Source organism: Silurus aristotelis (genome assembly GCF_946808225.1).
Source record: "Silurus aristotelis genome assembly, chromosome: 17".
NCBI lineage: Eukaryota > Metazoa > Chordata > Actinopteri > Siluriformes > Siluridae > Silurus > Silurus aristotelis.
Genome location: NC_139590.1, coordinates 19503878 through 19531357, shown reverse-complemented (window position 1 = coordinate 19531357; position 27480 = coordinate 19503878). Strand labels below are relative to the sequence as shown.

The 27480-nt window shown below is 42.2% G+C and overlaps 1 protein-coding gene across 5 annotated transcripts; it reads right to left on the bottom strand.

The window, feature by feature from the left end:
* Nucleotides 1–1842: 1842 nt before the first annotated feature.
* Nucleotides 1843–26967, bottom strand: LOC310739649 (trinucleotide repeat-containing gene 6A protein-like). 5 transcript variants are annotated; one of them, XM_083565748.1, is made up of 23 exons: nt 26717–26918; nt 23339–23383; nt 16396–16663; nt 15993–16040; nt 12140–14674; nt 10145–10321; nt 9565–9719; nt 9270–9344; nt 8782–8830; nt 8475–8590; nt 7932–8018; nt 7666–7797; nt 7356–7493; nt 7058–7132; nt 5921–6116; nt 5665–5802; nt 5342–5497; nt 4996–5136; nt 4691–4798; nt 3859–4068; nt 3659–3726; nt 2365–2504; nt 1843–2278 (listed from the first exon to the last, which is right to left on the bottom strand). In XM_083565748.1, the coding sequence occupies exons 4-23, from the start codon at nt 16036–16038 to the stop codon at nt 1948–1950; spliced, it is 5073 nt and encodes a 1690-aa protein (XP_083421874.1). In that variant the 5' UTR covers nt 16039–16040; nt 16396–16663; nt 23339–23383; nt 26717–26918; the 3' UTR covers nt 1843–1947. The 5 variants fall into 5 exon arrangements, 4 of the variants coding, with proteins under 4 accessions (XP_083421874.1, XP_083421876.1, XP_083421875.1 ...); XR_014537448.1 differs by lacking the exon at nt 7932–8018 and having other exon boundaries at nt 2365–2706; nt 2938–3726; nt 26717–26926; XM_083565750.1 differs by lacking the exon at nt 7932–8018 and having other exon boundaries at nt 26717–26967.
* Nucleotides 26968–27480: the final 513 nt, after the last annotated feature.

Here is a 27480-nt window from a genome sequence, read left to right as displayed (position 1 = left end):
TATATATATATATATATATATATATATATATATATATATATATATATATATATATATATATAAATAATATGAAATGCAGATGACAGTTAAAAGGTTCAACGAAACACTGCCTGGGTGGCAATGCCCCCCCCCCCCCCAAAAAAAAGGCTAATCTACAATCAATGCCTTTTGGGGAAGGGAAAAAAAAAAAAAAAAAAAAAAAACTTCAGATTAAAAAATAGAAAAAGCAATTCCGTGAGAGCTACAGGAAATGCATAGTTTCTGCTTTTTCTTTCCTTTTAAACCACACTCGAAAAAACACTCAAAGAACGAGAAAGAGGAAAAGAGACTAGACGAAAGAAAAGAAAAAGTGAAGGTGCAGGAGCAATATGAATGGAAGAGTGTTAAAGAGGAAGCGTGGAAAGACCCCCCCCCTCCCCAAGATCATTAAAAAAAGGTGGGGGGGAAGAAATCAAGGAGATTTTTATAATTAAAAAAAAAAAAAAAAAAGAATGAAGCAGATTCAGAGGAAGGAAGTGAGTGGGGCAGTTGATGAGCGCGGTGTGTAGAATGTCTCCAGCTTAAAGCAGGTATTTGGCAGAGAAATAAACGCACTCAGCTCTCCAAGTAGTCGTTTCAGTGCTAAAAGTTGATTATTTCCTACAATTAGGAGTTTTTTTTATTTGAGGGGGGAAAAACTGGCTATATTTCCTGAGAACCATGCTGGTTATTGAGCAGACGACAGGATTACATCAAATAACCGACAGCATGGCCGAACACTGATCAGTATTTCCCAGAGATACACCGCATCGTCTTCATCCACAACGGTTTCTGTAGTTTTTTTTTTTTTTTTTTACTTTTAAAAAAATGTTTTTGTAGATTTTTTCCCCTTATTTTATATATTTTTTTTTAAAGGTTTTTGTGCATTTTTTTTTTTCTCATTTAAAATGAAGGAAGAATGAGCGTACGTTTCCCCCCCTCGAAAGTCTGTAAACAAGAGGAACCCGATGTGGCGCCTCCAAAAAGACCAAAGAAATCGAAAGCCTATCTTCAAAGTGCTGTATTTTTTGCGAGTCACAGCTGTGGCTACAGTTTCTTTAGACTGCAGAATGCTAAATTCTTTAGTTTTCTTTTAAAACACACACACACACACACACACACACACACACACAAGAAAGATAAATCGGTGCAATACTCATTTAACGTGTAATATCACCATCAGGTAATCCTAAAGGTCAGCATCTTATCTTGATCTCGGACTCCACAATACCACGATAAGGTAGGCGTACGTCAAGGCATAGTAGAGAGCGCGCGTGCGCACACACTCACGCACGCACATACACACACTCATTTTAAGAACATCCTTGAGTAAACATCTACACTGGAACTGTCGGCTCCCTCGATATTGCAGAGTTATATACTGAGAAAAACCACATTCAGTGCAAAGTTTTAAAAAAAAAAACGACAAAACAAAAAAACCAACAACAAGGAAACAAAAAAAAGCTCAAACATTGTCAGCAAACAAACACTTAAAAATTGTTTTTAAAAGAACTGGAATTCAGATAAACATGAATAAGCTGAAAGATTTAGTTTTTCCTGTATGTCTGCATGAAGAGCACGACCTGGAAGGTTTAAAACGCATCCTTTCACATTATCTTATTGGCCTGCATGATTCAAGTATTCACACTGATATGTTTTTGTTTTTGGGCTAAAACAAAGTGGACATATGTGCAGAGAAAGGAAACCCCCCCCCCCCCTCGACCCACCCCAACAAAAAGGTCGTAACTTACTTCCACAGGTTGACCCCGCCTTATTATGATTAATATTATTACGATTGTAAGTGAAGAAACTAGTGCCTTTATATTTGTTTTTTTCTCCATAAAGAATCTATATAGTCATGATTCGAATGAGCTATGTCACGCTGAGGTCACAGGGTTTTTTTTTTTTTTTGTGTTGTATTTCGATGCATTACATTGAGTCGCCGCTTCCTGTCATGTGATCCACCGGCAAGAAAGAGGAAATGGTGGAGGGGCTGCTTAGCCGATTGCTCCCCTCGGGGCAGGTGCTGGATCCCCACAGGCTGCTGGAGTAGCTCGGCGCCCCCCACAGCGAGGAGGACGAGTGCAGCTCACCCCCACCGCTGCCGCTGGAGAAGGCGTCCGACGCGAGTCGGCTCTGAGGGGACGCGAGCGCCTGCCAGCCCGCAGACACGCACATCGACTGGCCTTGTGCAAAAAAACGGTTTATCTCCTCCTCGCTTGCAAAGTCAGCCAGGATAGTAGTGTTCCCCAACACACACCTGAAAGAAAAAGAGGAGCACATCAAGTATCAGCCTGAGCAGCGGTCAAGGGGAGTAAATGAGAACGAGAACAAGACTGTACTGACATGTGCAGTGATTTCTGAGCTTTTGCGGCCTCCTCCTTTGAGCTGTAGCAGACGAGAGCATTCCCGTGTGGCAGGTTCAGGTGGAATGTGATGAGTGGACCGTGCTGCATGCACAGTGTACGCAGGGTGGAGCCGTCAATCTGCAACATGTGCACACAATTCACAACAAATTCACACACACACAGGTCAAGTCAGTGCTGATTATGTGTGTAGCGCTTTCAAGGTTATTGCGGAACAGTGTGGGAGGGGCTGACCACGTGAAACAAAAACCCATAGCAGCATCACAGGGTTCCAACAGATTATATTAGTCAGAATCTCTGATGTTTGCTATTACATTAAAAACTTTATTTCGGCTTCTCCCATTAGGGGGCGCCACAGCGGATCATCCGCATGTTTGATTTGGCACAGGTTTTTACGCTGGATGCCCTTCCTGGACCCCCCCATTTATCCGGGCTTGGGACCGGCACTAAGAGTGGCTGGGGTTGGTTCCCTGACCGGGGATCGAACCCGCGCCGCATCCTAACCACTAGACCACCAGGGGACCTTTTTGCTATTACATTAACAGATAATTACTGCAAGGTTGGAGCGACTGTAGCTGATGCATATGCACAGCATTTTATTAAGCCTGCGATTAGAAAACACTGCAATGGTATTCTATAAATTTCGTTTTTAAACTGTAAACCTACAATCCTACAGCAACAAAAGGATTGTTCATGTGCATTTCACCAAGAAACCACAAAACAGAACTAAAGTCCTTTAACACACACACACACACACACACACACTTCTGCCAGGTCCACAATAAGTTGTTTTTGTTTGAAAACGCATATTTTTTCCCCCCTCCGTTTTGGCCTTCCGCCCGTTTAGCTTAGCAGTGAAACAGAGGCTTTCGGGGAAACAATGACCATTTTTTGTCATCGCCGTGCCGTTTTGCTCGTGTGCGGTACGGGAAGGATGTGGGAGTGTGGACACTGAGCGTCTTAGACAAATATCTGGATTAGAGTAGCCTTTATGACGTTTTCACAAACTCAATTTTAGGTTTTTGGAAGAAAGAAAATAAAACAATAGGGCTATAGTATAAAAACATACTTTTGGAATTCTCAGTGTTCTTTTCTTCCATACTAATCCAAACCTGGCACTCACTTAAATTCCATACTTTTTTCATACTGTTCCAAAGTGGGAACTCTGTATTCCCCAGGGCTGCTGGACAATTAATTTTCTATAACAGCAGAGCTGACATTGATGTAGGCCACAAATGAAATCATTATATTTAGGAAGCAAGAGGAAGACCTACCTGAGGTGTGAGATTTTTCAGAACGAGCCAGTTGGTTCTCCCTGAGCTGCTTTCACCCCAGCCAGAACCTGTCAATGAAATTATAAGAATTGTGTGTGTTTTTATGTGAATATTCAAATCATTTGAAAAACCCATCTCAGTATTGATGTATGCTTTATCTACACTTCCACCACCGAGCATCAAGTGCATGTTTTACTGACCTGGAGTGTATCTGGGTTCAGAATTGCCCCAGGGACCGAGTCTCAGTGCGCCATTGCCCCATGAGGAGGGCTGTTTCTGGCCGGTGAGGCCGGGCGGGGGACGGGACGGAGCAGAGACACCTTTAGATGACAGAGGAACCTTCCACAACTCGTGAGCTAAAGAAGAGTTAGACACTGAACCAGGAGACCATTTAGAGTCATTGTTTCTGGCTGCATGAGGAAACAAAAAGACAAAAAAGGAACAATCATGACTATCTAAATCAGGGTTTCTGCAGGTTTCATCATGTCAAAATTTAGGACTTGAGACCCTTTTAAGAACAAAAAATTAAATTTTCGTTCGACATCAAAAACACACGCACACATACGTTGTTAGCAACTGGCCTCAACCGAGCCCTAATTTAAAACTGTTTCAGTTTGAATAGCAAAGATTACAATGTTATATAAAGCAAACGCACATCGTGGCTAGCAGAAAACGTGTTGCCGCAGCCACTTTGACACCTACAAGCTGAGCAGAGAAGGGGCCACTAGGTGGAGCAATACCACCAGTCATTTAATCCAAGAGAATCAGCAAATAAAAATATATTCAATCTGATAAACACTAGTGACACCTAGAATCTTGGTATTAAACCAGCACCTTGCTATAGAATCAGGACAATAAGCAACTTTATTAAACTCAAAGGTGGACAAATGTTCATATGTAACTAAGGTAGGGGTTTTTTCTACACCCAAACCAACCATTCGTTTGTGATTATTTTTCACTAGCGCCCATCGCCACAATACCGTGGCAGCTGAATGATAAATACAACCACGCAGAGAAACATGAATGGCGTACCTGAAGTGCTTTGTGCTGTGCTGCTGAGAGAACTACTGTGGTTGGAGGCACGAATGGATGTCCAGGCACTGTTGGAAGGCAGCGTGGTGTTTAGAGATGAGGATGGCCCTGTTAAACATAAAAAAACAAAAAACATGTTAAAGCACTGTGGATGTGGATCAACTACCATAAACAAGTCCCCCCCCCACCCCCACAAAAAAAACAAGGGTAAAAGCAAAATAATTACAATTCAGCAAATGTCTTAAACTTAGTCCAGCGTTCAGCTTTTCCCAATGTTTTCTTTTTTTTGTAATATTTGAGCTCACCATTGTTCCTGTCCCTGAGGTGATCAACATCCCGCACTGTGTTAATAGAGAGGTTGTTAATCACACTGCCGGGAGTGACAAACGGGTCAGTCTCAGGGTCGATGTTCGGGTAACCTTTCCATGGCTCACCGGGACGAAACTCTGAAATACACATTTTCAGTGGATTTGTTATGGCTATGGACTTTTCGAAAAACCTTTGCGTTTATCCAACCACAGTGTACCCATGACTCGGCTAGTAGCCGTAAATACTAATTCTGAAGTAACTGTATATAAATTGCATGGACAGATAAAACTTTAGATTCTCTTTATTTCTCTTAAGAAAAAATAAATAAGAAAGCATCCAAACCTGGTGGCCAGTTGACAGAGGATGAATGAGGCGATTTGGCACGAGCGGGCCAGCCATCCCCTACCGAGCCAGGGGGGCTGATGGGAGAATTACTGGAGTTTATAAAGTCATACGGACCAAAGGGTGGGTCTTCAATCCTCAGAGAGGACATAGCACCTGTAGAATACAACATCAAAACAAATTATTTTATTGGACATCTGCACATACAGTAATTCTGTCTTTTGTTTGTCAGTGTCAAACCTGTGGGGGAAAGGACAATGTAGGCCAGCTCAGTCATATGCAACATGGGGAATGAAGAAGAAAAAAAAAAAAATCTGACTCACCAGGTTTGCTGGGGTTTTGATCGAGTGGCGAGTTCATGGAAACATCCATGGCGGTCCACTTCTTGAGACGGGACTGTGGCTCTTTGAACCCAACACTACCAATATCAGGATTGTTTACATTCAAGTTTGCGGCCATGCCTGTGCAGGGGACAGACAACGAGATGCTCAGGGCTTGTGTGGTGTGTGGAATGTACTTAAGATCACAGAAACACAGGGAAGAAGAGAACAGGCTGCTGGTGTGCTCAGGGTCACCCACCTAAAGGGAAGTTGGAGTAAGAGTTGAGTGTGTGTTGTTCTTTGTGCAGGTCGGTTGTGTTCAGGCTGATGAAGTTGTCCATGTAGGGTTTGGGCTGGTGCAGTGATGCAGGCTGGGGAGGGGACGGTTGCTTCAGCATGGGAGGATCGACATGACGTGGAGGGGGGACCATGGCACCTGCAGGAAAACCACGGACCTGTGTGGGGGGGGAGAAATGAACAATGCTTTTCTGAAACAAACAAGTTTAAAATACAGTGGAACCTCTGAGCTCGCGAGGGTTAGGGACCAAGACGGGTCGCGAGTTCCGAATTTTCGCGACCTTTTGATACGCCCCTTCCAACCCAGTAAAAACCCAAAGAACACTATACGAAATCGATTTAAATGAGTAAATAACACTATTTCACTCCATAACACTAAATTATTAGACAATTTTAATGAGATAAAACTTGATTAGAAATGTTAAAACTAGCGTTTTGAGCAGCTCGCGGTTGCTCACGAGCCGATCTGAATGAGAGTCGCCGGTCGGAATGAAAGTCGTGAGCATGCGAGGTCGCGAGCGCTGAGGCCGCGAGCTCCGAGGTTCCACTGTACTCAGCAAAATCTGCCATGGCTGTTTTTTCTTGTTTTTGTATGAATTTATCATAAAAATTGAAGAACAAAAGGATATAAAACACTACATATATGCAATAATGGCGCAGTTTAAACATTTCAAAAACAACATTTGCTCTACACGCAGTGTTGTGCTTTGGTTTACAGAAAAAATAAATAAATAATAAAAAAAAAAGTTGTAACAAGTAAGAATCCCAGTGCACTCACTATGTTTATTTGTGTATTGTATGTATTTATACATTGTTTTATATTAATGTGTTGTCTATACACTTATGTTTTTTGCACATTCAAACAGAAATTTCCCCACTGTGGGACGAATATCTTATGTCCAATAAACCCTTTTTTTTTTTTTTTTTTATAATTTTCAGTCTCCCTTGAATGGGGAAACTAGTCTTTAAATGTTTGAAGTGGTATACGGAAAACAGTCATGTTACTTGGCTACTATAAAGCTACAATGCACAGGAGCTGAGGGAGAAATCTGAGGCAGTTTGTAACTATGATAGCTAGTGTGGAATAACAGTTGCTCACCTGCTGTTCTTGGGTTTGGCGGCTGTTGCCAGTCATGACTCTCTGATTCTGAGCTTTCTGCTGAATAAGGAGACGCTACAACATGTAGAAAAGAGGTGGTGAGAGCACTGAAGCAAAAACTACAGAGGTATATTAACGCAAAAATCTTAACCGCACTGTACGTTCTGTTTCTAACGGCTTCTCCAGCGCACCGCTTATGTGACAAGTTACTCAGCAATGTAATTTCTATTTATTAAGCTTTAACAGTCAAAAACAAAATATCCAGACATCTGTCTTTACACAAGGTGGTTGGTTTTACCTGCAGCTGATTTATTTGATTGAGCTGAGAGAGCTGGTTGAGCTGGGAAAGCTGATTGAGCATAGCCATCTGCTGTGGACCAAAAATAGTATTCAGACCTGCATTGTTGGGTGGATATTTCAACAATGATGGCGGGACCTTGAAAGGGGCAAAAGAAAAGCAAATACAGAGAACAAGCTATTGTTAATAATCCTCTTACCCAATCCATGAAAGTTTAGTTTAGTCTCTATCTGTAATCTAATGATGTAAAAAAAAGTGCAACACTATTTAGAAACACAAGGATTAAAGTTGTAGACGTTGATGTAGTTACCTGAGAGGGGAGCAGTGGAGGAGGCACTTGGTTGCGTAAATTGGACTGAGTCGAGTTCAGAGGTTGTGCTGGAGGCTGCTGGGTGTTTCGGCCTTGTGCTGCTGAGTTTCCACCACCGTACATGTTAACATTCTGCAAAAAAACACACGCACAAAACCACCTTAACACACCAAATGAAAACATCTTTAAAAAGCAGTGAACTCTCTCTCGCACCAGCCGACAGTCAGAACTCCTACGCTTCGGCCTGAGAGCAGGCGACCACTCACCTGCCTGCCTGAAGCAGGGTTAGGAGGGGGAAAGCTTTGCGCATTTTGTTGCTCTTCCACTACAGTGTTATCGTAGGGCAGCGAGAGCTGAGGGCAAGCACAGAAGAAAAGGGGAGGGAAAAATGCAAGAGAGGAAAAGCAGTAAAACAGGAGAGAAAGCGGAGAGGAAAGAGTTAGTGCAAAGCTGGAGTGCTGATATATAGCAGTTAATTATAAAAAATGTTTTTTAATGACTTAAAAAAAAAAAAAATGAATAATCAATTTTAACCAACACATTCTCAATTTTTTTCCTACTAATAACCCCCCCCCCCCCCCATTCCCCTTCAAATTTTTTTAAGTAATATGTATAAAATGTTGCAATATGTAATCATTATTCGAAATTCTCAACAGATGATTAAGTGCAAATACAAGTTTTTAAGTGCAAATCATGACCTCCTACAGCAGAGGGTGCTACAAAGGACACTAAGCTTGCAGGAGAAGCAGATGGGGAAAGAAAAAAAAAAAAAAAAACAACAGCTGTTTTGACATTAAAAGCTTACTGACCTTCTCCATGTACGAATTGCGATCGATAGGCGGTGGATCTTTGTGAATTGAGTGGCGTGAGGCTGATTGCATGTTAACACTGTGTTTATCCACATCCATCCTCTTATCCATCATTCCTGTAGAAAAAAGAATCAACTGCTTTAACGAGGTGGCTACTGTTAAAAGGATACTGTGCCTTCCGTCCCAATAGGGGGACGGGGGACGACTGTGCCTTCTAATAGTAAATGGGGCAAACCTCCACTTTTTTTTTTTAAATATTAAAAAACAATTTTTAATAAAAATTAAATACCTGCACACATACACATACCTGCAGTCATGTCCATCTTATTGCTCTTCAAAGAATCTTCTGAATCCCTCTAGAAACACAAACAATGAAGAAATGAATTTCTACCTTTAGATCAAGTTTTTTTTCTTTCTTCTTTGTTCAAAATGGTAAAAAGCCTTAAATTATAACGTTTCAAATTCTTTTGAAATTCTCAGTAAAACAAAAGCCCTTATGAAACCTGGGAACTTCTTTGTATACAAGCAAAACACCAAATTAGCCAGCACCACTGCTAACACATCAGTGACACTCGACACGATTGTTCAAAACATTGTCTTCATTCCTCATGTTAGACGTCACTTTCCGGCGTCCATTGTGTCTGAACGCGCTGGACAAAACAAACTGCACGTGTGAAGCAGAAAAGCAGCCAGCACTGCTCGAATGTTCAGGGTACGGTCTGTGAAAATGGCTTTAGGAGTTTTTCTTTTGAAGAGGAAAGAAGAAAAAAAAAAAAAAAAAGCGCCCATGCTTACAGTGAAATTCATGCTGTTGAACTGCTTCATCATCTGGTTCATCCATGGATCATCAGGTTTTCCAGGGCCTTTCATCTATTAAGGAAAACCAAATATGAAAATAAATAAACTTTAAAGAAACTAATATATACACATATATAGATTGGCTGGGTCACTTTTATGAAGGTAAAAAAATGGAGATGAATGGAGATGAAATGGAGATAAACAATATTCAACATAGTTACAACGATATTTTCTCCATGTACACCACAAGCTAATAAACCCTCGTGTCTGGGACACACTCCTAAGTGGCTACCTTAGGAGGGACTTTCTTCGGGTAGGACCAGTTTCCCGACTGATTCACTTCCTGTTGCGTGTTGTTGTTCCACATGCCGATCTCCACCTCCTCCTCCTCCTCCCAGTTAGAAGGAGCCATTTCACCATCCCAGCTGCTCTGCACAGGCTTCGGTCCTGGAGCATGGCAGAGGGAACAGAACGATGATGGGGTGAGAAACATTCCGGGTGCAAATCTGAATTTAGTGGCAATCCAACGAAATCAAAGAATACTTAAAAAATAACTATTTACGCCATGCTCTGTTTGAATAATTAATTCTGATTGGCTGGAAAATGCACAGGTAGTTCTCGAGTTCGATCTAATGGCTCGTATATAAAATACCTATCCACATCCACTAGTAATAACAAGTTACCATGGTATATGCGAGATAATTCACAACTAGGTCCATATTACATAATTCTAATAGAAACCACTGGGTTCTTTGCCTTTATGTCTTTCATAAAAATCGTATACGGCACACTTAGTAAAGGATCATGACTTGCATAATAAAGGTTTGTAAAAATCAAATAACTCGAAATCAAAGTTTTATTCTCAGCCTTACCGGATTTGTGCTGTGATTGGGAGCTCCACCCATTTCCTGCGTTCTCTCTTCCCGGATTCTCCCAGCTCGACCCAGAATCCATCGGCTTTCCCCATGAAGATGTGCCAGTATCCACTGAAGGCTCCGCCCACGATGAGGACTCGCCCTTTGGAGCCCCGTTGTATGGCTCTCCCCATCCTGCACGCATACATGCGATACGTCATGAATTCTCGACCCCTGGTTCTTGAGTATAGTAAACTATCTAGTGAACTATGAAAATTTACATCAGGGATGAATCTAACCATGAAGAAAAAAAAAATCTGAAAAGGGCTGAACTCTGTCTGATGCAGCACATTTAAAAGTGCATTTCTGGGAGAAATTCCCTTTTACATCATATTTTGGCTACAGTATGTGCAAAACATGCAAGTTGTGGCGTTGAAAGGATAATCGCAACGCTTTTATGATGCATTATCACTGCCGCTGCAATGGCGGTCATTAGGGTGTATTCTGAAATGGGATGCAGCGTAAATAGAAGGGTCATGTGATCGCATCTCTACTAAGAGGTTAATAAGCATCAACTCTGATTTGTCGTTGTTTACATGCACATCTCCAAGTAATCGGAATATTACATCCGAGAATAATAGACAACTCCGTATGTTTTGATGAATGAAGCAGTTTCGTGTACAACACTGCCCTCCAGCGCCAACCTACATATCACCCCCCCACTCCCAATATAAACACACTTATGTAAGCCATGTTTACTCAACACTGCTGATTGGATCAGTTTGCATCTGACCACCGTGGGGTTTCTGCACTTTCACCGTTCAGCGCATGTCCTGCATTCCTCAAACGGAAATAGCTCGGTTCAGTGTGCCCCGCTCTCATGTTGCTAGCATATGACTGTAACTTTAGCCTGCTTCTCACCAAGTATAGCTAAGCTCATCCAAGAGAAGAATCGTGTTGACCTTTCGAAGCAGAAGTTGCGGCTGCAGTACAAATCTGCATTGCACGCACATGCACGCCCCTCCGCTTGATAGGGCAGCTGAAGTTTGCTCATTTGACATGAGATGTAATGGGATAAAGAATAAAAACACAGATTTAAAAAAGGTATACCTGTCTCGCTCAGCAGGCTGCCCTTACTTAATTTATCCACTGAAAATAGAGCACAAGCAAAGAAAAACATTGTTTTAATACTAATTTATTACAGCTAAAACCCGGTGCTATGGTCTCTCCTTATCCAATACTCGTCAGTGGTTAAAATTTCGCTCCTTAAAATCAGCTTCAGAGAGAAATATGTTAGTCTGACTCGCTGTATACACAGACATTGCTCCTCATTTATTCCAAATGCCAAACTAAACAACAAATGCTTCCCTACCGACTTTTCAGAAATGTCACAGCTGGACAACTATGAAAGCATGACTAAAAACATCTGGCTCCTTTTGACATGTTTAACACAGCATTCATATACTCACTCTCTCTCTCTCTCTCTCTCTCTCTCTCTCTCTCTCTCTCTCTCTCTCTCTCTCTCTCTCTCTCTCTCTCTCTCACTCTCTCACTCTCTCACTCTCACTCTCTCTCTCTCTCACTCTCACTCTCTCACTCTCTCCTTAGTCAAAATCTAATGCACAGCCTCTTTAAAACAGTGAGAAACAGAGTCCTCATACCATCTCATAAAACAGAAGAAAGCTCCTGCAATTTCACTGAATCAGTAGTTCTGTGTGGTCTCTTCCTACGCACGTGTACTACAATTTTGTACGGTTTGATTACAATAAGTAGGCATGAGCAAAACAAGGACCTAAACATGACATTATGGCTTTGCTAGCAAGCAATTACTGAAAAAGAATGAAGGGGGAGGGAAAGGACGGAAAGTGCAAGTAGGCAGGAGGACAGTGTGCAGAGAATTCCTAAGGGCATGACTGCAGAGCAATAAATAAATACAGACTGTGAGTCACTGCCAGAGCACACGGTAGAGGGGATTGAGAGGGGTGGGGGGGAGAGAAGAAAAGGGCACCATACCTGAACTGCAGCTCTTCTCTTTTTGCCCCATGGAGCTTGGGGCTGGTGGAGGCGGTTGCTGCTGCGGAATGTCCTGCTCTGCGGAGTTATTCTTGTTCCACATGTTCACATTGCCATAGTTGTACTTGCTCGGATCTCCCCACGCGGAGGTGCCGTCATCGATCTCCATCCGTCGCCGGACGTATTCAGGAGACGGCTCTTCCCATCCTGTAGGCTCCTCTTCTTTAAGAGCAGCAGGTATGGGACCTCCCAGCCATCCAGTCGGCTTGTTTTTCGCTCCAGTTTGAGAGCCATTTCCTGCCCTGAAGGTTCCCACATTGGCATCCTGGCCTTTTCCCCACTCTGACTGGTTGTTGGATTTTGTAGCTTCACCCCAGGCTGGGTTGGAGTGACTTTGTTTGACTGGCTCCCCCCAGCCTTGGTTCTGATTGTTAGTCTTCACGGAATCGCCCCATCCAGCTGATTGACCACCTTCATCAGGAGTGTTAGCACTTCCGCTTCCTCCCCAGGTGGTGTTGTTTGTGTTACAACGCCCCGTCTCTTTCCACCCTGAAGCGGAGCGATCGTTATCGCTATCCCAAGATACAGTCTTTGTCGGCTCCCCCCAGTGGTTCCCCCGTGACCCTTCCGCTCCCCATCCATCTCCAGAAGAAGCACCCCAACCCTGTTTTGTCTTTTGTCCATTGTTCCAGGAAGATTTGTCATCCTTGCAGCTACCCCAAGATGAATTACCTTTATTCATTGCAGCTGAGGAGTCTTCCCAGCCGTTTTGCGCTTTAGTCTCCCCCCAGCCAGAGGTGGGCTTCTGCTCGCCCCAACCAGATGCACCAGCGTTATTAGTGTTGGTGCTGGGTGCGTCTCCCCATCCGCTCTGGGAGCTTGACGTCCGAGGGGAAGCAGTACCCCATCCTTGTGACCCATTTCCAGCCTTCTTCTCCGAGCTGGATACATCCCAGGCAGTGTTTTGCCGAACTGGAGTCTGTCCCCATCCTTGGTTGGATAGCACCCTCGGGTCCATGTCGGTTCTAGAGAGAGCTGCTTGTATCAAGTTTTGCTGGTTGCCCCTTCTACGGTTGGCACTATGCTGTCCGTCCTTCTCACTGCAAGTTCCCGAGCTTTCGGCGCTTCCTTCGCTGCCTGTGGATTTGTTCCATGTGCTGCCTTGGGATGACTGACCACCGCTTCCAATACCAAGAGCATCATCTTCCAAGGACTTCCACCCATTTGTTCCCTTCCTGCTCCCACTTGTGCCATCACTGGAATGCTGATTGTTGCTGGGCAAGGCGCCCCACTCCCCGCTTGAGACTTTAGTGCCAGTGTTTGAAGACGTTGAGGAGGACGACGAGGAGGAGGAGGTGCTACCCCAGGGACAAGAGGCTCCTGCAGCACCCATGCTGTTACCTGCTCCCCAAGCTAGATTTTGAGAGGCGTTGGACTGAGAGTCCCAGCCTCCTCCGCAACTGGCCATCCCGTTATTATTTTTGAAAGAAGAAGCGCTCGCAGAAGGTCCATTAGCTCCGGACTGCATTAGAGTTGAGTTCACAGTGTCGCCCACAGCTTGGACTTTTGGGACAGAACGTTTGTCTCCAGAATAAGTAGTGCTGGGCGGAGCACCCCATGCCGTACCGTAGGACCCACTGCTCATCCCATCACTGTTGCCATGCTGAGAAATGGAAGTGCCATTCGAGACAGGAGTTTGGAGCTGAGGGGAGCCCCCTGTGCTCACAGGCCAGGATCGTTCATTCATCTGAAGTGAACCTGTAGAGTTTGGTAAACTAGAGGTCATAGGGTTAGTAGTGTTATTTGGTCCGTTAAATTCAGTGTTAAGGTTTTGAGGCTGCCCACTTAGAACATTGCTTGTACCATTTACTTCAGATTCGACCACCTTTTCCTGCAGGCTTCCCCAGGACATCTTAGAGTTAACACTCTGCATGTTGGGCACTTGACCTACGGTGCTTCGTTGAGTGTTGGTGCCCCCACTTCCGTTGCCCAAAGGCCCATGGGAGTTGGGGCCAGCATTCTGCAGAACGGGCCAGGCACCATGGTTGGCATTTGGGTTCAAAGTGCTTGGATTTACACCTCCATTGCTTGCAGGACCTTGGGTAGCCCATGCATTCAATTTTACATGACCACCATCTGCCAGCTTGTCACTGGAGCTCTCTCCAGAACCTTGAAATGTGCTTAGCACTGAGCCCCAAGGACCGTTAACACTCCTATTAGCCACATTATTGCTGCCATTTGCAACCAGTAAATGAGAACCTTGTTTGCTGCCTTGCCTATTGCCATTGCTGTCGCCACCAGCGATGCCAGGCACCATCATACATAGGTTTTTCTCTGACCCGGAACTGGAAACAGAGTCAGCATCCATACATTCTGAGGCCAGCTCTGGGTCGCTGCCAGCGATGGAAGGCCAGGCCCCCTTATCACAGCTGTCTACAATCACTTTGCCCCAGTTACTGTTTGAATCACTGCAAGGTGAGCCAGAGCTCCAGGGTGAATTTTCATACTGAGGATCCAGACCGGCATGATCCAAACCTGCAAACACAAGAATTCAGTTAAAACAGTTACAACACTACCTCAATGTGCTCCCAAAAATCCAACCCTCAGAACACCCTCACCTAAAATAAAATAATTGGTATTAATAATAGTATTGTTCTGTATTATTCCAAAAAAGCTGCTAGAAAATTACTTTGTTAATTTTCTCCCAAATTAGCCACTGAAAATCATCTCATTATTTAGATCTCTCTCTTTCGTCCCTCTCAGCAAGTCTCCTAACATACGTGCAAATTTACACAATGGAGAAAATTCACCCAAGTTGAGTCAGAGATGTTCAGTGACCCAGGCACTGTACTACTTCACCGTACGTACTAAACTGGCAGACGTTATGCGCTACAGGAAGCGTCTGGATCCAGCTTGGCTGAATGAGAAGCACAGCACCCACCATTTTGTTAAAGCAGCATGATGCTGCAGCTTGACAGAGGATCAGACAGTCAGAGTCAAAATAAAGCACAGCCACAGGACAAATCGTGTTTTAATGGTGTATGGATATATATTTAAAAAAATTAATTGAAAAAATTAAAAACCTATGACAAAGGTGACAACATTCATGAACACGCAAGTTCGAGCCGAAATGTGGAATGTTAAGCATTCCTCCCTGTTTTTCCTGCGAAGCTATTCATGCTAGTCTGTGCTTGCTATTCCAGAAATGGCTGCCAAATCTCACAGAAGAGCTGCACTTGCCAAGTCTTTGGTTGTTCTCATTGAGTGGGCTAGCAACGGACACAGCAAAATAAAAATAAAAAAAACAGTAGACATTTAGAAAAAGATACAAACTAAAAATACACCAGAATGTGACATTACATCTAGCACTTTTATTTTTTAATTATACTTTATGTAACAAACAGGTCAGAGTTTCAACTCTCCTTTCTCCTTCAGTAAGGTGACACTTTTTTCCCCTTAGAGAGAGCGAATCTTACACACGTTCGGTCTGAACACTGTTTGTTTTAGCTGCAAAAGCAAAGGTGTTTTAAATGACACCAAACAAAAAGGTCAAAAATTTTATGTCTCTTCTGAAAACGTATACTATTTGAAATAAAGTACAGGGGAATAAAGCACTGGGCTTTTACATCGTGCATGATACTGAAATCCAGGGCAAATTATTTACAGATTATATAGTGACATTCTAATGCTCACTTGGACGTTACACTGTGCTGATGTTTAAAAACATGTACATCGAACATCAAACAGCACAGCTACATACCCACCCACAACAAAAGAACACCACAATAAGAAACCAACATAAACAAGAGAATGTAGGGGGGAAAAAGAAAAAAAAAAAAAAAAAAGTGGTCACCTGTTTGGTTAGGAGAGTGGCTGACCGAGTCCCGAATGGGAGCCATGCCTGAGAAACAACAAAATTACCAATATTTAATACCATAATAATAAAGGTGAATTTATACAGGGCCACACAGAGAATGGTGTTGAGCACATAATGAATTATTAAATGTAATAAAATATATAAAAAGACACGCAAGGCGAGAGAAAATCATAAGTAATTAAGACAACCATTTCGGATCAACCGAACCGTTTGTCTCGCGCTGGAGTGAGAGACGCATACAAGCACCATTATACCCTCAATGATGAAAGCATAAGCCGAATATAACTATCAAGTGTGAAAGCTGGCATGAATCCGTTACATATGACAGCTAAAAAAATAAGTGATAATCGTGAGCGTGAGAAGCGATCAAAGCTGATACCTGAGAGGTGAGCTTTGGTGCAGTGTACTTCAGGCCCCTCGGCGTTTCCTTGGTGAATGGACGTGAGCTGCACTTGAGTTCCCAGGATGGCGGCAAGGGCCGCGGCACGGCGCTAGACTATCAGCAGTTGCTTACGGCTGAGATGTGGCGGGCGCTGGAGGTTTCTGGGCCAGTTGGCATCGCTGATGGCGCAGGATCCGACAGAGGTGGCGCTGTTTGAGATCGGCAGAATCGGGCTGGCAGGAATTGGACTCCGTTTGTTCTGGCACTACGTTGCAAAAGAAAAACAACAAGCATGACCAATTCGGGCCCATTCGGTGTTCTGATTAAAACGTCTGCTACTGTTAATGCTATTTAAGAAGTGGCATTAAGGTGACGTTTGAGTGCCACCAAACACGTGGACATGCTGCAGAAACTACAAATCCTCAAAGTAACAATCAATCCTGAGAAGCCATTTAAATCTCTGCATTTTAGGGCTCGAGTGCTGCGATTTCACTTCGTATTTTAGTTTGGCTGTGTAAATTACAAAAGTACAAAATGTACAAAGAGATTCCGACCCCTGCTGGCAGAGCCGATAGGTGTACGGGGGAAAAACCTCCGTAAAAACATGAGCCAAATATATTGCATTGATATGAAACACCAAATCTTTTATTTATTTATTATTTCTGAAGAATTTAATTGGCCTGTGCTTCGTGACAATTCGTATCTAGTGCAATTAAGGCTTGGGTTTCTATTTCAGCAACAAGAAAGGAAGTGCATGAAGAACAACTTTAGCCCTCGTAACATCAAGCTCGTCTGGATCAATTCCAAAATCAAACTAGTTTATAATCTGCTGGTTATAGTGAAACTCCATATAACAAACTTTCAAACATTCAAATTTGAGATATCATGCTACCGAGATATACCAATGCCTTCACCAGTATTGAAAAACAAAGGATGAGGCATCAAAAATAAAAAAAAACACTGGATTATAGAGAAAAGTCAGAACATGAGAAGTGTGATGTTTACTTCAAAATTTATTCTAGAATCTAATTTCAAAGATGCACATTGTTTGCAGAAGCCATGCTTAGGCTCAGTGTCCAACATTTTAGGGCGTTGCCTCAAACTGTAGAATTCCTACCTGATTAAAAGAAAAAATAGCACTAGGGAGCACAATTCATTTACGGGAACCTTACGTGAAGAATATTTTTTGAAATGCGAGTTGCTTTGCATGTTGGAATTTATTTAGTCACCCTGTCGAAAACACGCCGCTCTCAGTCACCACAAACTCTAACCGAGCATTGGGGCACGGGTCGTTGTTTTCTCTCTCAACACTACAACCAGGTCCTGTCTGTAGACCTCTTGAAACACCACAAGCCTTTTTTACAACCATTTGAGACGTCAGAAGCAGATGCAACCTGACTGCTTTCGCTGACAGCTAGTTTACTTGACGGTGGACACCAACTTTGTTCACCCGATCGATTTTAAATCTCAGAGCAGTCGTAATGTTCTTATTTCACCTTGTGGGTGGTGAGGGTTGTAGAGAAATCATTTGTAAAAACTGTAGATTTATATTTACATCTCAGCCCCCAAAACGATCCCCGTGACTCTGATCATTTATCATCAACTCCCAGTGTCAGTGTATTACAAACTGTTCTGTACCAGAAATACAAAATATGATTGTATATATGATTGTAAATATGACTGACCTCAGATTGCACTGATGTCAAACATTTATCTGTTAATCAATTAACCATGCAGGTCTTTTTTTTTTTTTACATTATTTAACTTCAAAGCAAAAACACGCATGAGGCCCTACAGGGGAGATTTCTATTTAAACAGGAGCCATGATGGGAAGAAAAGTCGTGCTGCTTTTCTTGTATGGCGCAGAACAGATAACGCTGTTCGTAAATTTGACGCACATCGGTTTATTTATTATGGTTTGTGCACTGCTCTACCATAATTCAGTTTATTAAGTATAATTTGCAAAAAGAAATGGTTTACTCAGTATTGCTTGAATCTACAAAGCAAACAGAGACAAGGTCAAGAGATAAAGCTCTGAATCACCAGACTTTCCATTAACCTCTGGTGCAAAATAATATGACACTGAACACAGAACACTGCAGAGGCAACGTGTTTGTCCGTTCCGCTATAAGACATCTTTTACCATGTATGGTTGGGCCGAACGGCGAATCGCCGACAGGCTCCGTAGATCGTAACATCAATCGGGGCAGAAAACTTTGCTTCGTGAACAACAAAAAAAGTAAAATGCGCTGGACATTCTTTGCCCGTGTAATACCCGACCCGACCCACATCACCCTGGGACAGAACATCTTTCTGCGACGCATCTTATCTTCCCTGTTTGGTGCCAAAGAGATAAAACCTTAAAGGTTTTTACGAGCAAATCATTAAGGAATTTCATTTAAGAAAATTAAACGATGATGTTTATAGGAGCGACTTCACTGCAGTCTTCAAGTGCGTTTGTTGCTGTTCTCCATGATGCACATAAAGTTTATATCCTTTAATTTCATATAATTACACTTCACCAAAACCTCGAACCCCCTTTTACCCCAAAACTCCTCCTCCTTACCCTTCATTTGCAGAAGGATCACCCTGCCATGACATGACTGCGTCTGCCCCTTTATTTTCCTTACACACGTACAAATATAAAACACGAAAAGGTCCCGCTGCTGCGTTATTTTTAGTGCTGAGAAACGGGCGGTACGATCGCGAAGGAAACACTTCGGAGAATCTTCTTACAGGATCAGTGTTGTAAAATACACCACCACAGACAAATAGATAACACATTACAAGATGAGGTGAGGACTGTTTTCATTTAACACATTCTACTTAAATTCACTAAACAGGCAAAGGTTTGTGGACACACTGCCAACATCCCACTCCACATTTAGCCCCCACACATTTACTGTTCAAATAAATCTTCACACTCCATAATCTAGTGGAACATCTTTGCAGAAGATTGGATTTTGCTCTGTCAGTGTTCCAGTTCATCCCAAAGGTGTTCAATAAGGTGGAAATCAGAGGTCTATCGCAGGAGACCTTGCGCTCCACAACCATGTGAAAGATCTTCATTAAGCTAGCTCTGAAACAGGTTTGGGTCACCTAGTTGAAGTGACGGTTTCATGCTACCACATCCAGAGACGTCCTGTATGCCTCCAACGTTTGGGGAAGAACCACATATCACTTTCACTAGAATATAAAGGCAGACATTACTAAATCAACCACATGGAGCTCCCTGACTAGCAAACTACATGAGACCTGCCTGGTTTTTGTGCAAGCAACAAGAGCTGTTGCCACCATATAAATCCTCAACGGCTCTCGGCAGGAAGGCCGCCCTTCCGAAGGCATGTGTCCTGGTTTTATTTTTGTGTCATTACTTAAGCACCCAACCCCCCCCCCCCACCCCACCCCCTGAAAAAAAAAAAAATCATAAAAAATATTCTAAGAATAAATATTTTATAAGACTTGTTCAGCATGATACACTTCACGCTTATACAAACCCCTTTTTATCATTTTTAACTATCTGTTCTTGCAAAACTTTGCCTTATCCAGACCAGATTTTATTTACATGGGGTCTTGAAAACCTCTATTTTTTACAGGTGCAGCTTGGCGCTTTTATTTTCATCCAAATCCGACATGGTGGTGTTTCACCCCATCCTTCTCCGAGAAGACTACAGGTGTCTTGTGAAACTTTTGGTCATATGTGGTTCATGCCTGCAATTTTCACTACATACCCTGCCTCGTGTTCAGGGCGGGGGTGGGGGGCTTTTAAGTATTGTCAGTAAAACACGTGCTTCCCCCATTATTTATTACCTTTTAATCTTTTGGAAAACACTTACTGAAAAACATTTAACATTACGCTGAACCATATACTTGAGGTGGTGATACAGCATTTTCAGGTGGAGGAACAAAACGTAATACTACACACTACAAAACACGATCCTTGCAGTGAATTTATTTCTGCACAGAAGAGAGTTTTATCACTGAGGAACAAAAAAAATTGGTTTACTACACACCCCCCACTGACAAATCCATACCAAAAAGCAATTCAATTCAATCAAACCAGAGCCCTGGACCCAACACCAGTGTATCAAACCTGACCGCGGTCCACTGCTCGATTCTTCGGGTTTGAATAGGTGCTGAAACAGCCCACAGAAAAATGACAAGAAACCTGTAGATCAGGCTCGAGATGATTGGTGACATGACGATGGCTGCCAAAGTGAGAATGTGGTGTCTGCAGCTTTAAAAGTGTCAAACATGAACAGTGTGGTATCACACAGAATGATTCTGTAACCCTATAAAAAACCTGAAGCAGGCTGAAACAGGATAAATTTCACAATGACACAAACACGCATTAACACACGTTACGGAACATTAACTAGCATCTAAACCTTGGGATGACCTAAATACGTTTATAACCTATAGTGAGGAAGCATCAGGTGTTCGGCATGACTGCAAAATTCTTTTAGCAGAGTCTCTTCCGCTTTTCACTCGACGGCGTGTGTGACGGTTTTGTATTTTACCGTGCAACATTCTTAAAATACAAGCCATAGAAATGGTCTAAAACAGCCATGTGACTAGATATCTTATCAGCTGCACTTGGACTGTGACTGCCGACTGTGAAAGAAAAACGAAAAATAATCTGTTTGTCCAAAGCACCAGGATGGCAGAGATGACGGCTCTGTACTTGATCTATTCGTTCATTAATCAAATGATTACATAGGACAATTTGACTAAGAGCAATAAACATTCAACTTTAAAAAAAGAATAATGCACACTATAAAGAAAAAAAGGTTCAGTCTTCTGTCTCGTAAACAGTCTCATCCTTAATCGTCTTCCTCAGATAAGGCAACCACAAACACACACAAAAAGAAAATCATCATGCTATTCTTCATCAAAGCATGCAGACATTTCGTCTCAACTGTCATTATATTCTGTTTAACACCACACCCCTTTCTGGTCATCTGACAGCTCGAAGACACCCAGAAGCACTGGGGGAAAAAGAAAAAAAGAACACAGTACTGTTCTGGCTTTAGAGGCACTGTTCAAACCTGGCATTAACATGCGGCTCAGGTAATCGGGTCGGAATTGGGCAGCGGAATGGACAGGTGTTCAAACCCGGCCTTTTCAAGTGTCTGAAATTACGTCTAAAACGAAAGCTTGCAGTTAGAGAGGGTGGGCAAATCTCACAAAGGCACTTAAAAACCAGCCTAGATATTACTGTTCCACTGAAACTGGTTTCACTAAATCGTGAAAACGAGGTGTAGGTCAGGCACATTCTCTGTGCTTTACTCATCAATGGCATGCATGGGAAGAAGCGTTTAACCAGAATACAGGAACACTATTATGTGGAAAAACTGAGTTACAGTCTTAGTTGCGACCAAGGAGCAGATTTCAAGTCCTATGTTTTCTTTTATTCTTACTTACCTCCCTATTATGTTTACTTTAACACAAAAAAACCACAAAGGAAAAAAAAAACACATTTTGCTTCTTACTTTCGTTTTCATGCCTCCCTTTTCTTACGGTTGCTGCTCGCTCAAACTCCTCGCCGCCGTGCTCCCGTGTCGTCACAGTGACTTCCACAGACAATCTGTCTGATTTTCATACTATTACGTTTAAAAAATGTTTTTTTTTTAATTCATCCTCATTCATCCATTCATTTTCTCCCGCTTATCCGTAATTCGGGTCACGGGGGCAGCAGTCTAAGCAGGCCCCCGCCTTCGACTGCTGCCCAATCCTCACAGCACCGTCCCTTACGGTCCCTCCTGCAGGTGGTGAGCCCACTGGAAGGCGGCCCAACGTCACGGACCTTGATATTTCCCTCGTAAGGGACCCCCGGAGCATAGAGGGTTAAGGGCCTTGCTCAAGGGCCCAAGAACGGCAGCTTGGCGATACTGGGGCTCGAACCCCCGACCTTCCGATCGGCAACCCAGCGCCTTAACCGCTGGAGCCACCACTCTCCTTTTTTTGAATTCATTATTCATAATTAAAATGTAGTTTTGGACTAATTATTGTTCCTGTAAAAATCAGGAACGGGGATGGAAACTGAGCAGAAAGCTATAAGCAACAGCTACCTTCTTATTAAACACTTCAGCACTAGCAGGACCTGCTATCTTAAGAACCTTTTCTGTGCAACGTTCCCCAACACTTCTCAGGGGTATGACCAGAACGCTTCCCCTAACGACCTTTACGTCATTTCAATGTGGCAACATAACTACCTACCAAAACACACACACACACACACACACGCCACTTTGCATGTTCAAATTCACTTCACCACCTAAATAACTTGTTACTAAACTACATCACAGTAAACCTCGTCAAATACTTTTCCAGGTACCAAAACGCGGGACAGGGTAGCACACTGCAGCTTTCGCTAACCCAATGGGTGATCCTGCCCGACTCACACCCACACACAGCCCTAATGAACTGACCAAAGGGCACAAGGCTGTAAACTCGGTGTCTGGTGTCACCGCAGCAGCGAAAGTTTTACCATCAAGTTGAAACGAGTGGTACGGCTTCAGCGTCGCAATGTCGTTAAGTAGACGAGACAAAGTTTTACAGTCTTTAGTAGCTTACAAACGGTCTGGGCATAGTGCCAAATATTGCTGCATATTTCCAACAAAAAAGCAGATTTCGATCGCATCCATTTGCTGTGTGTTTTTTGTCTATTTAGAGCCACACTTTGGCTTTGGTACGAACACAGGGATGGAGGACCCTTTCGGAAAAGGAGAAAATTATTGAGATCTGGGAAGTGAGCACACAAAAACACCTTTTCCCTGTCTTACACACACACACACAAAACAATAAAGCTTTTGCAGCACTCTGAAATCGTGTAACAAAAACTTGAAGCAGCTTTGAATAGGAGGCACGGATTGGGAAAAAAAAAAAAAAAACAAGAAACGTGCATGTGCACGCAAACATGAATTAGTGGAAAACTAACCTGTTTCTTCTGTCAATGTCTTTGGTGACAGCAGCATCCAATTCGCTAAAGAAAAGACAGTAAAATAATTAAAACAAAGTCAAACACACTATTTATTGCTTTTAAATCTAAACAAATGATAAAAATCTGTGTTCTAGCGTGCAGTCCCAAATAACGCCCAGGGGTGGCTGCACAAGGTGTGAAATAACGGCTTTAGCGCCCTTCGGAGTGCACTACAAATCGGACAGGGAGCCACTTGGGTGTCGGCCAAAAGCGCCATTAATAGCCAGTCACTTTTCCCCTGTCCTCGTTGCAAGCCTACACAACAGCGTGTGCGTGTTTAACAGCTAATGTGACATGTAAACAGCGCACACAGTACAAAAATGATTTACTATAGGTCAATGCCAAGGGAAGAGAGCTAACATCATACTGTGCTACCAGAAGGGACATTTCAGATATCAATAAAGACTATTTATTTAAAATAAATAAAGCAATGATGTTTATTTTGGGTTGTGAGCACTACACTAACATTTTTTGTGTTTCCTTAGTGTTCCTTGTGTTTCCAAATTAACCCAACAACCACAAACTCTACACAATTATAAATGTGGACATGTTTTGGCATGTAACTGAAGGTTTGGCAACATTTACTACAAAACGGTAGATACACACATCGTGTCTGAAATAACACGTTCTCAAAGGAGTCTATCTCCCGCAAGAAGAAAGGTGTAACACTTTCCGGTCAGACGTTCCAGGACGCAAACTCTTACAATGTGTGCATATATACAGTACTACAGAGTTCATTCACATTGAACTCTGAGTTCTGAGTCTCTCAGAGAATGCGATTTACCCTGCAATCACCCCAAACACAGTGGTGTCCCCCTGAATCCCAAGCCAAGTTATAATATTTACTGATCTCGTACATAACAGACCATTTCTTGTTTCTGCCGTCGTGACTCTGCCATGATCTGTGTTAATCACCGCACTTTTCAAAACTACAACAGAACCTCCTTTTGGGACACGACAGTCAGGGTGCATTTTTTACGCTGGTTTTTCCATCGTACACAAGGCACCAAACACTAAGTGTATATGTGATAAACAATGTGAACAGGTACGAACCACCTTCAAACACATCTGGAAATCTCATCCCAAGAACTGCGAGAGGACGAGATCTTGTGGTTTTGTGCTATATTTAGAAATAACTATGCATTTCATAATTTCCATTCATTTGTCACACTGATCTGTGTATTGACCAATACTGTGGAACAGGGATATTTTTAGCCTCGGTTATCATGCCTTATAAATTTGAACAGTGTGGCAACCACACACCTTATCAACCCATGTCAGCTAAAGAGAGAGAGAGAAAATATATATATATATATATACGATTATATTATATTATATAATTCCAAGGGTGTAGCAGAACATATTAGTTCAGATTTTTTTTTGTTAACTGTGTGTACCGTTACATCCTTAATGTATACAGATTTTTTCTTTTTTTTTTTTAAAGGTAACAATTTTTACACGAGAAAAAATTATCTGTAAAAACTCAAATACATACATTTACATATATGCAAATTAATGTTCATTAGTAAGTCCATACTCAACATACAGCATGAAGACAATGTATTCTTGTAAATGTATAAAAGCAATTAGGGCTTATTTTTTTGTGTGTATATATATATATATATATATATATATATATATATATATATATATATATATATATATATATATATATATATATCTGAGTAAAGAAAGGACTTCGTGAATAAATGTGTGTTGCGTTGAAGGTTTTAATTTTGCCTCCTCTTATCTTAATAAAAATGATCAAACAGAAGCGTGCACTGTATTGATCATACATTATAAATAAGCTACAAGTGTGAGGTGGCGACAAACTTGCTGTCCGACACTTAATACGTTCCTGAGGGAAACTCGGAGAGTAACCATGTTCCGCACGTAAAAAGGGCCGAAGAATTTCGGCACGAATACGTGCACCGTTACACCGCTAATGTACAAACATACACGATTTTCGGTACAGGGCTTTAGTTTGGTTTCGTCCGTGTGGAACATGGTTAAAATCTGAGTTCCCTCAGGGACAAATTAAGTGCAACCTAACCGCAGCAAAATGATCCGAATCGTGACTTAAAAACCGAGGTAAGTACCGAACCGTGAATTGTGTACCATTACTCCAGCACACCTCCCCCCACCGCGCCGCGTCCCAAACCGCTCCCCCCCCACCGCGGAGTGCGCAGCGCCTGCTGTAGAGCCCTGCACGAGCTCGGATTATTATGTTATTGGAGCGCAGCCAAAAGCCCTTTCGGTAACAGGCAGGCGGACGCCTCGCGCCCTACGTAGTGTTTCACTCCGCCCTGTGTAGTGCACTTCACACTGCTAGCAACACAACAGCGCTCCTGCACCCATTACAATGTTTAATTCCACCACATACCATTTATCGAATAAAATAAATAAAAATAAACGCTGTAGACCAGAATACTCGTCCATGTCCAATCAGCTCGATTTTCTTCCTCCTGACACCAACACTGCATATTTACCTCAGACCTAAACACACCCGCTTGAGGGGTTTTTTTTTTACTTTTAATATCCAGTGCACCATTTTAACATTTTAAAAAGAAATAGCACCAAATTAAACATCTTTTTCAATCCAAGTTCAACCAATAGGTCAAACAAAACGCGGCGTCGCGACCCAGCTAATGCTAACTAAATCCCTCCATTATATAACCGCATAAATCAGACAAACTCATCATTCACACCAACACCACATATATTCAAATCATATAAAGATTAATCCAGTTTATCATAATCGTACGTATATTGTAACGTATATTTTTTTATTTTTTAACAAAAATCCAATGCAGAGGTCGAACACATCCGAGCCCCTGAGACGGTCTGAAGAAAAATCCGTTAAAGAAATAAAGGGAAAGGGCTGTTTAGGAATTCAGACTGGCTTAATAAAATAAATAAAATAAACATGGCCAGATTTAAATACATCAGTATTACTATTATAAATTAAGTGATCGAATAGGAGGTAAAGCGGGAGGGATGCTAATGCTAACCAAACGGCAGCTTTTATGTTGCGCGTGCTAAAGAGAGGAAAAAAAGGGAAAAAAAAGCTTCGGGTTTATTTTATGGGTCTGTTGTTGCTTCAAAAAAACTCGAGTAAACATTTAGAGCGAAGGCGGATTTTTTGCCCCAATGTGTTTTTATAACAACATAACTATAAAACAGAACAGAATTAGAAAAAGCCGGCTATGGAAAAATACATGTATATAAATATAAATAGCCGCTTTGATATAGGAGGACGCTCGTGCGCATTTTGCACGGCAACCGCACACACAAACATAAACCCGGAAAGTGTAAATGCAAAAGCCCACGACTCACCTCGTAAAAGTGTTTAAAGTGCAGTAGAGAGCAAATGAAAGCAGGTGATAAGGCGAAATATATATTTATACATAAACGTAACGCTTTTGCAGAATCTAGGAGGCGAATCGTTCGTCCGGCTCAGCCGCCATTTCCTTCACTCGCGTTGCTTCTGTCTGTCACTACCCGAGCACCGTCCTCCCCCCTCCTCTCCTTTTCCCCAGCTGCGATGCGCATGCGCGGCATACCACGCATGCGCGACAGCGCACATGCCTGAAAAGAGTGCGCATAGATAGATAGATAGATAGATAGATAGATAGATAGATAGATAGATAGATAGATAGATAGATAGATAGATAGATAGATAGATAGATAGATAGATAGATAGATAGATAGATAGATAGATAGATAGATAGATAGATAGATAGATAGATAGATAGATAGATAGATAGATAGATAGATAGATAGATTTTTATTTTAGACTAGATAGATAGATAGATAGATAGATAGATAGATAGATAGATAGATAGATAGATAGATAGATTTTTATTTTAGACAGCAACTTGTCTTTTGAATATATCAACCATATTACAAAAACAGCCTTCTTCCACCTTAGAAATATTGCTAAGCTAAGAAACATGTTGTCTATATTTGATGCAGAGAAGCTCGTCCATGCATCCATGACTATTGTAATGCATTACTAGGTGTTTGTCCTGCATCATTAATAAACAAGCTACAGTTCGTTCAAAATGCAGCAGCCAGAATTTTCACAAGGTCGAGAAAAT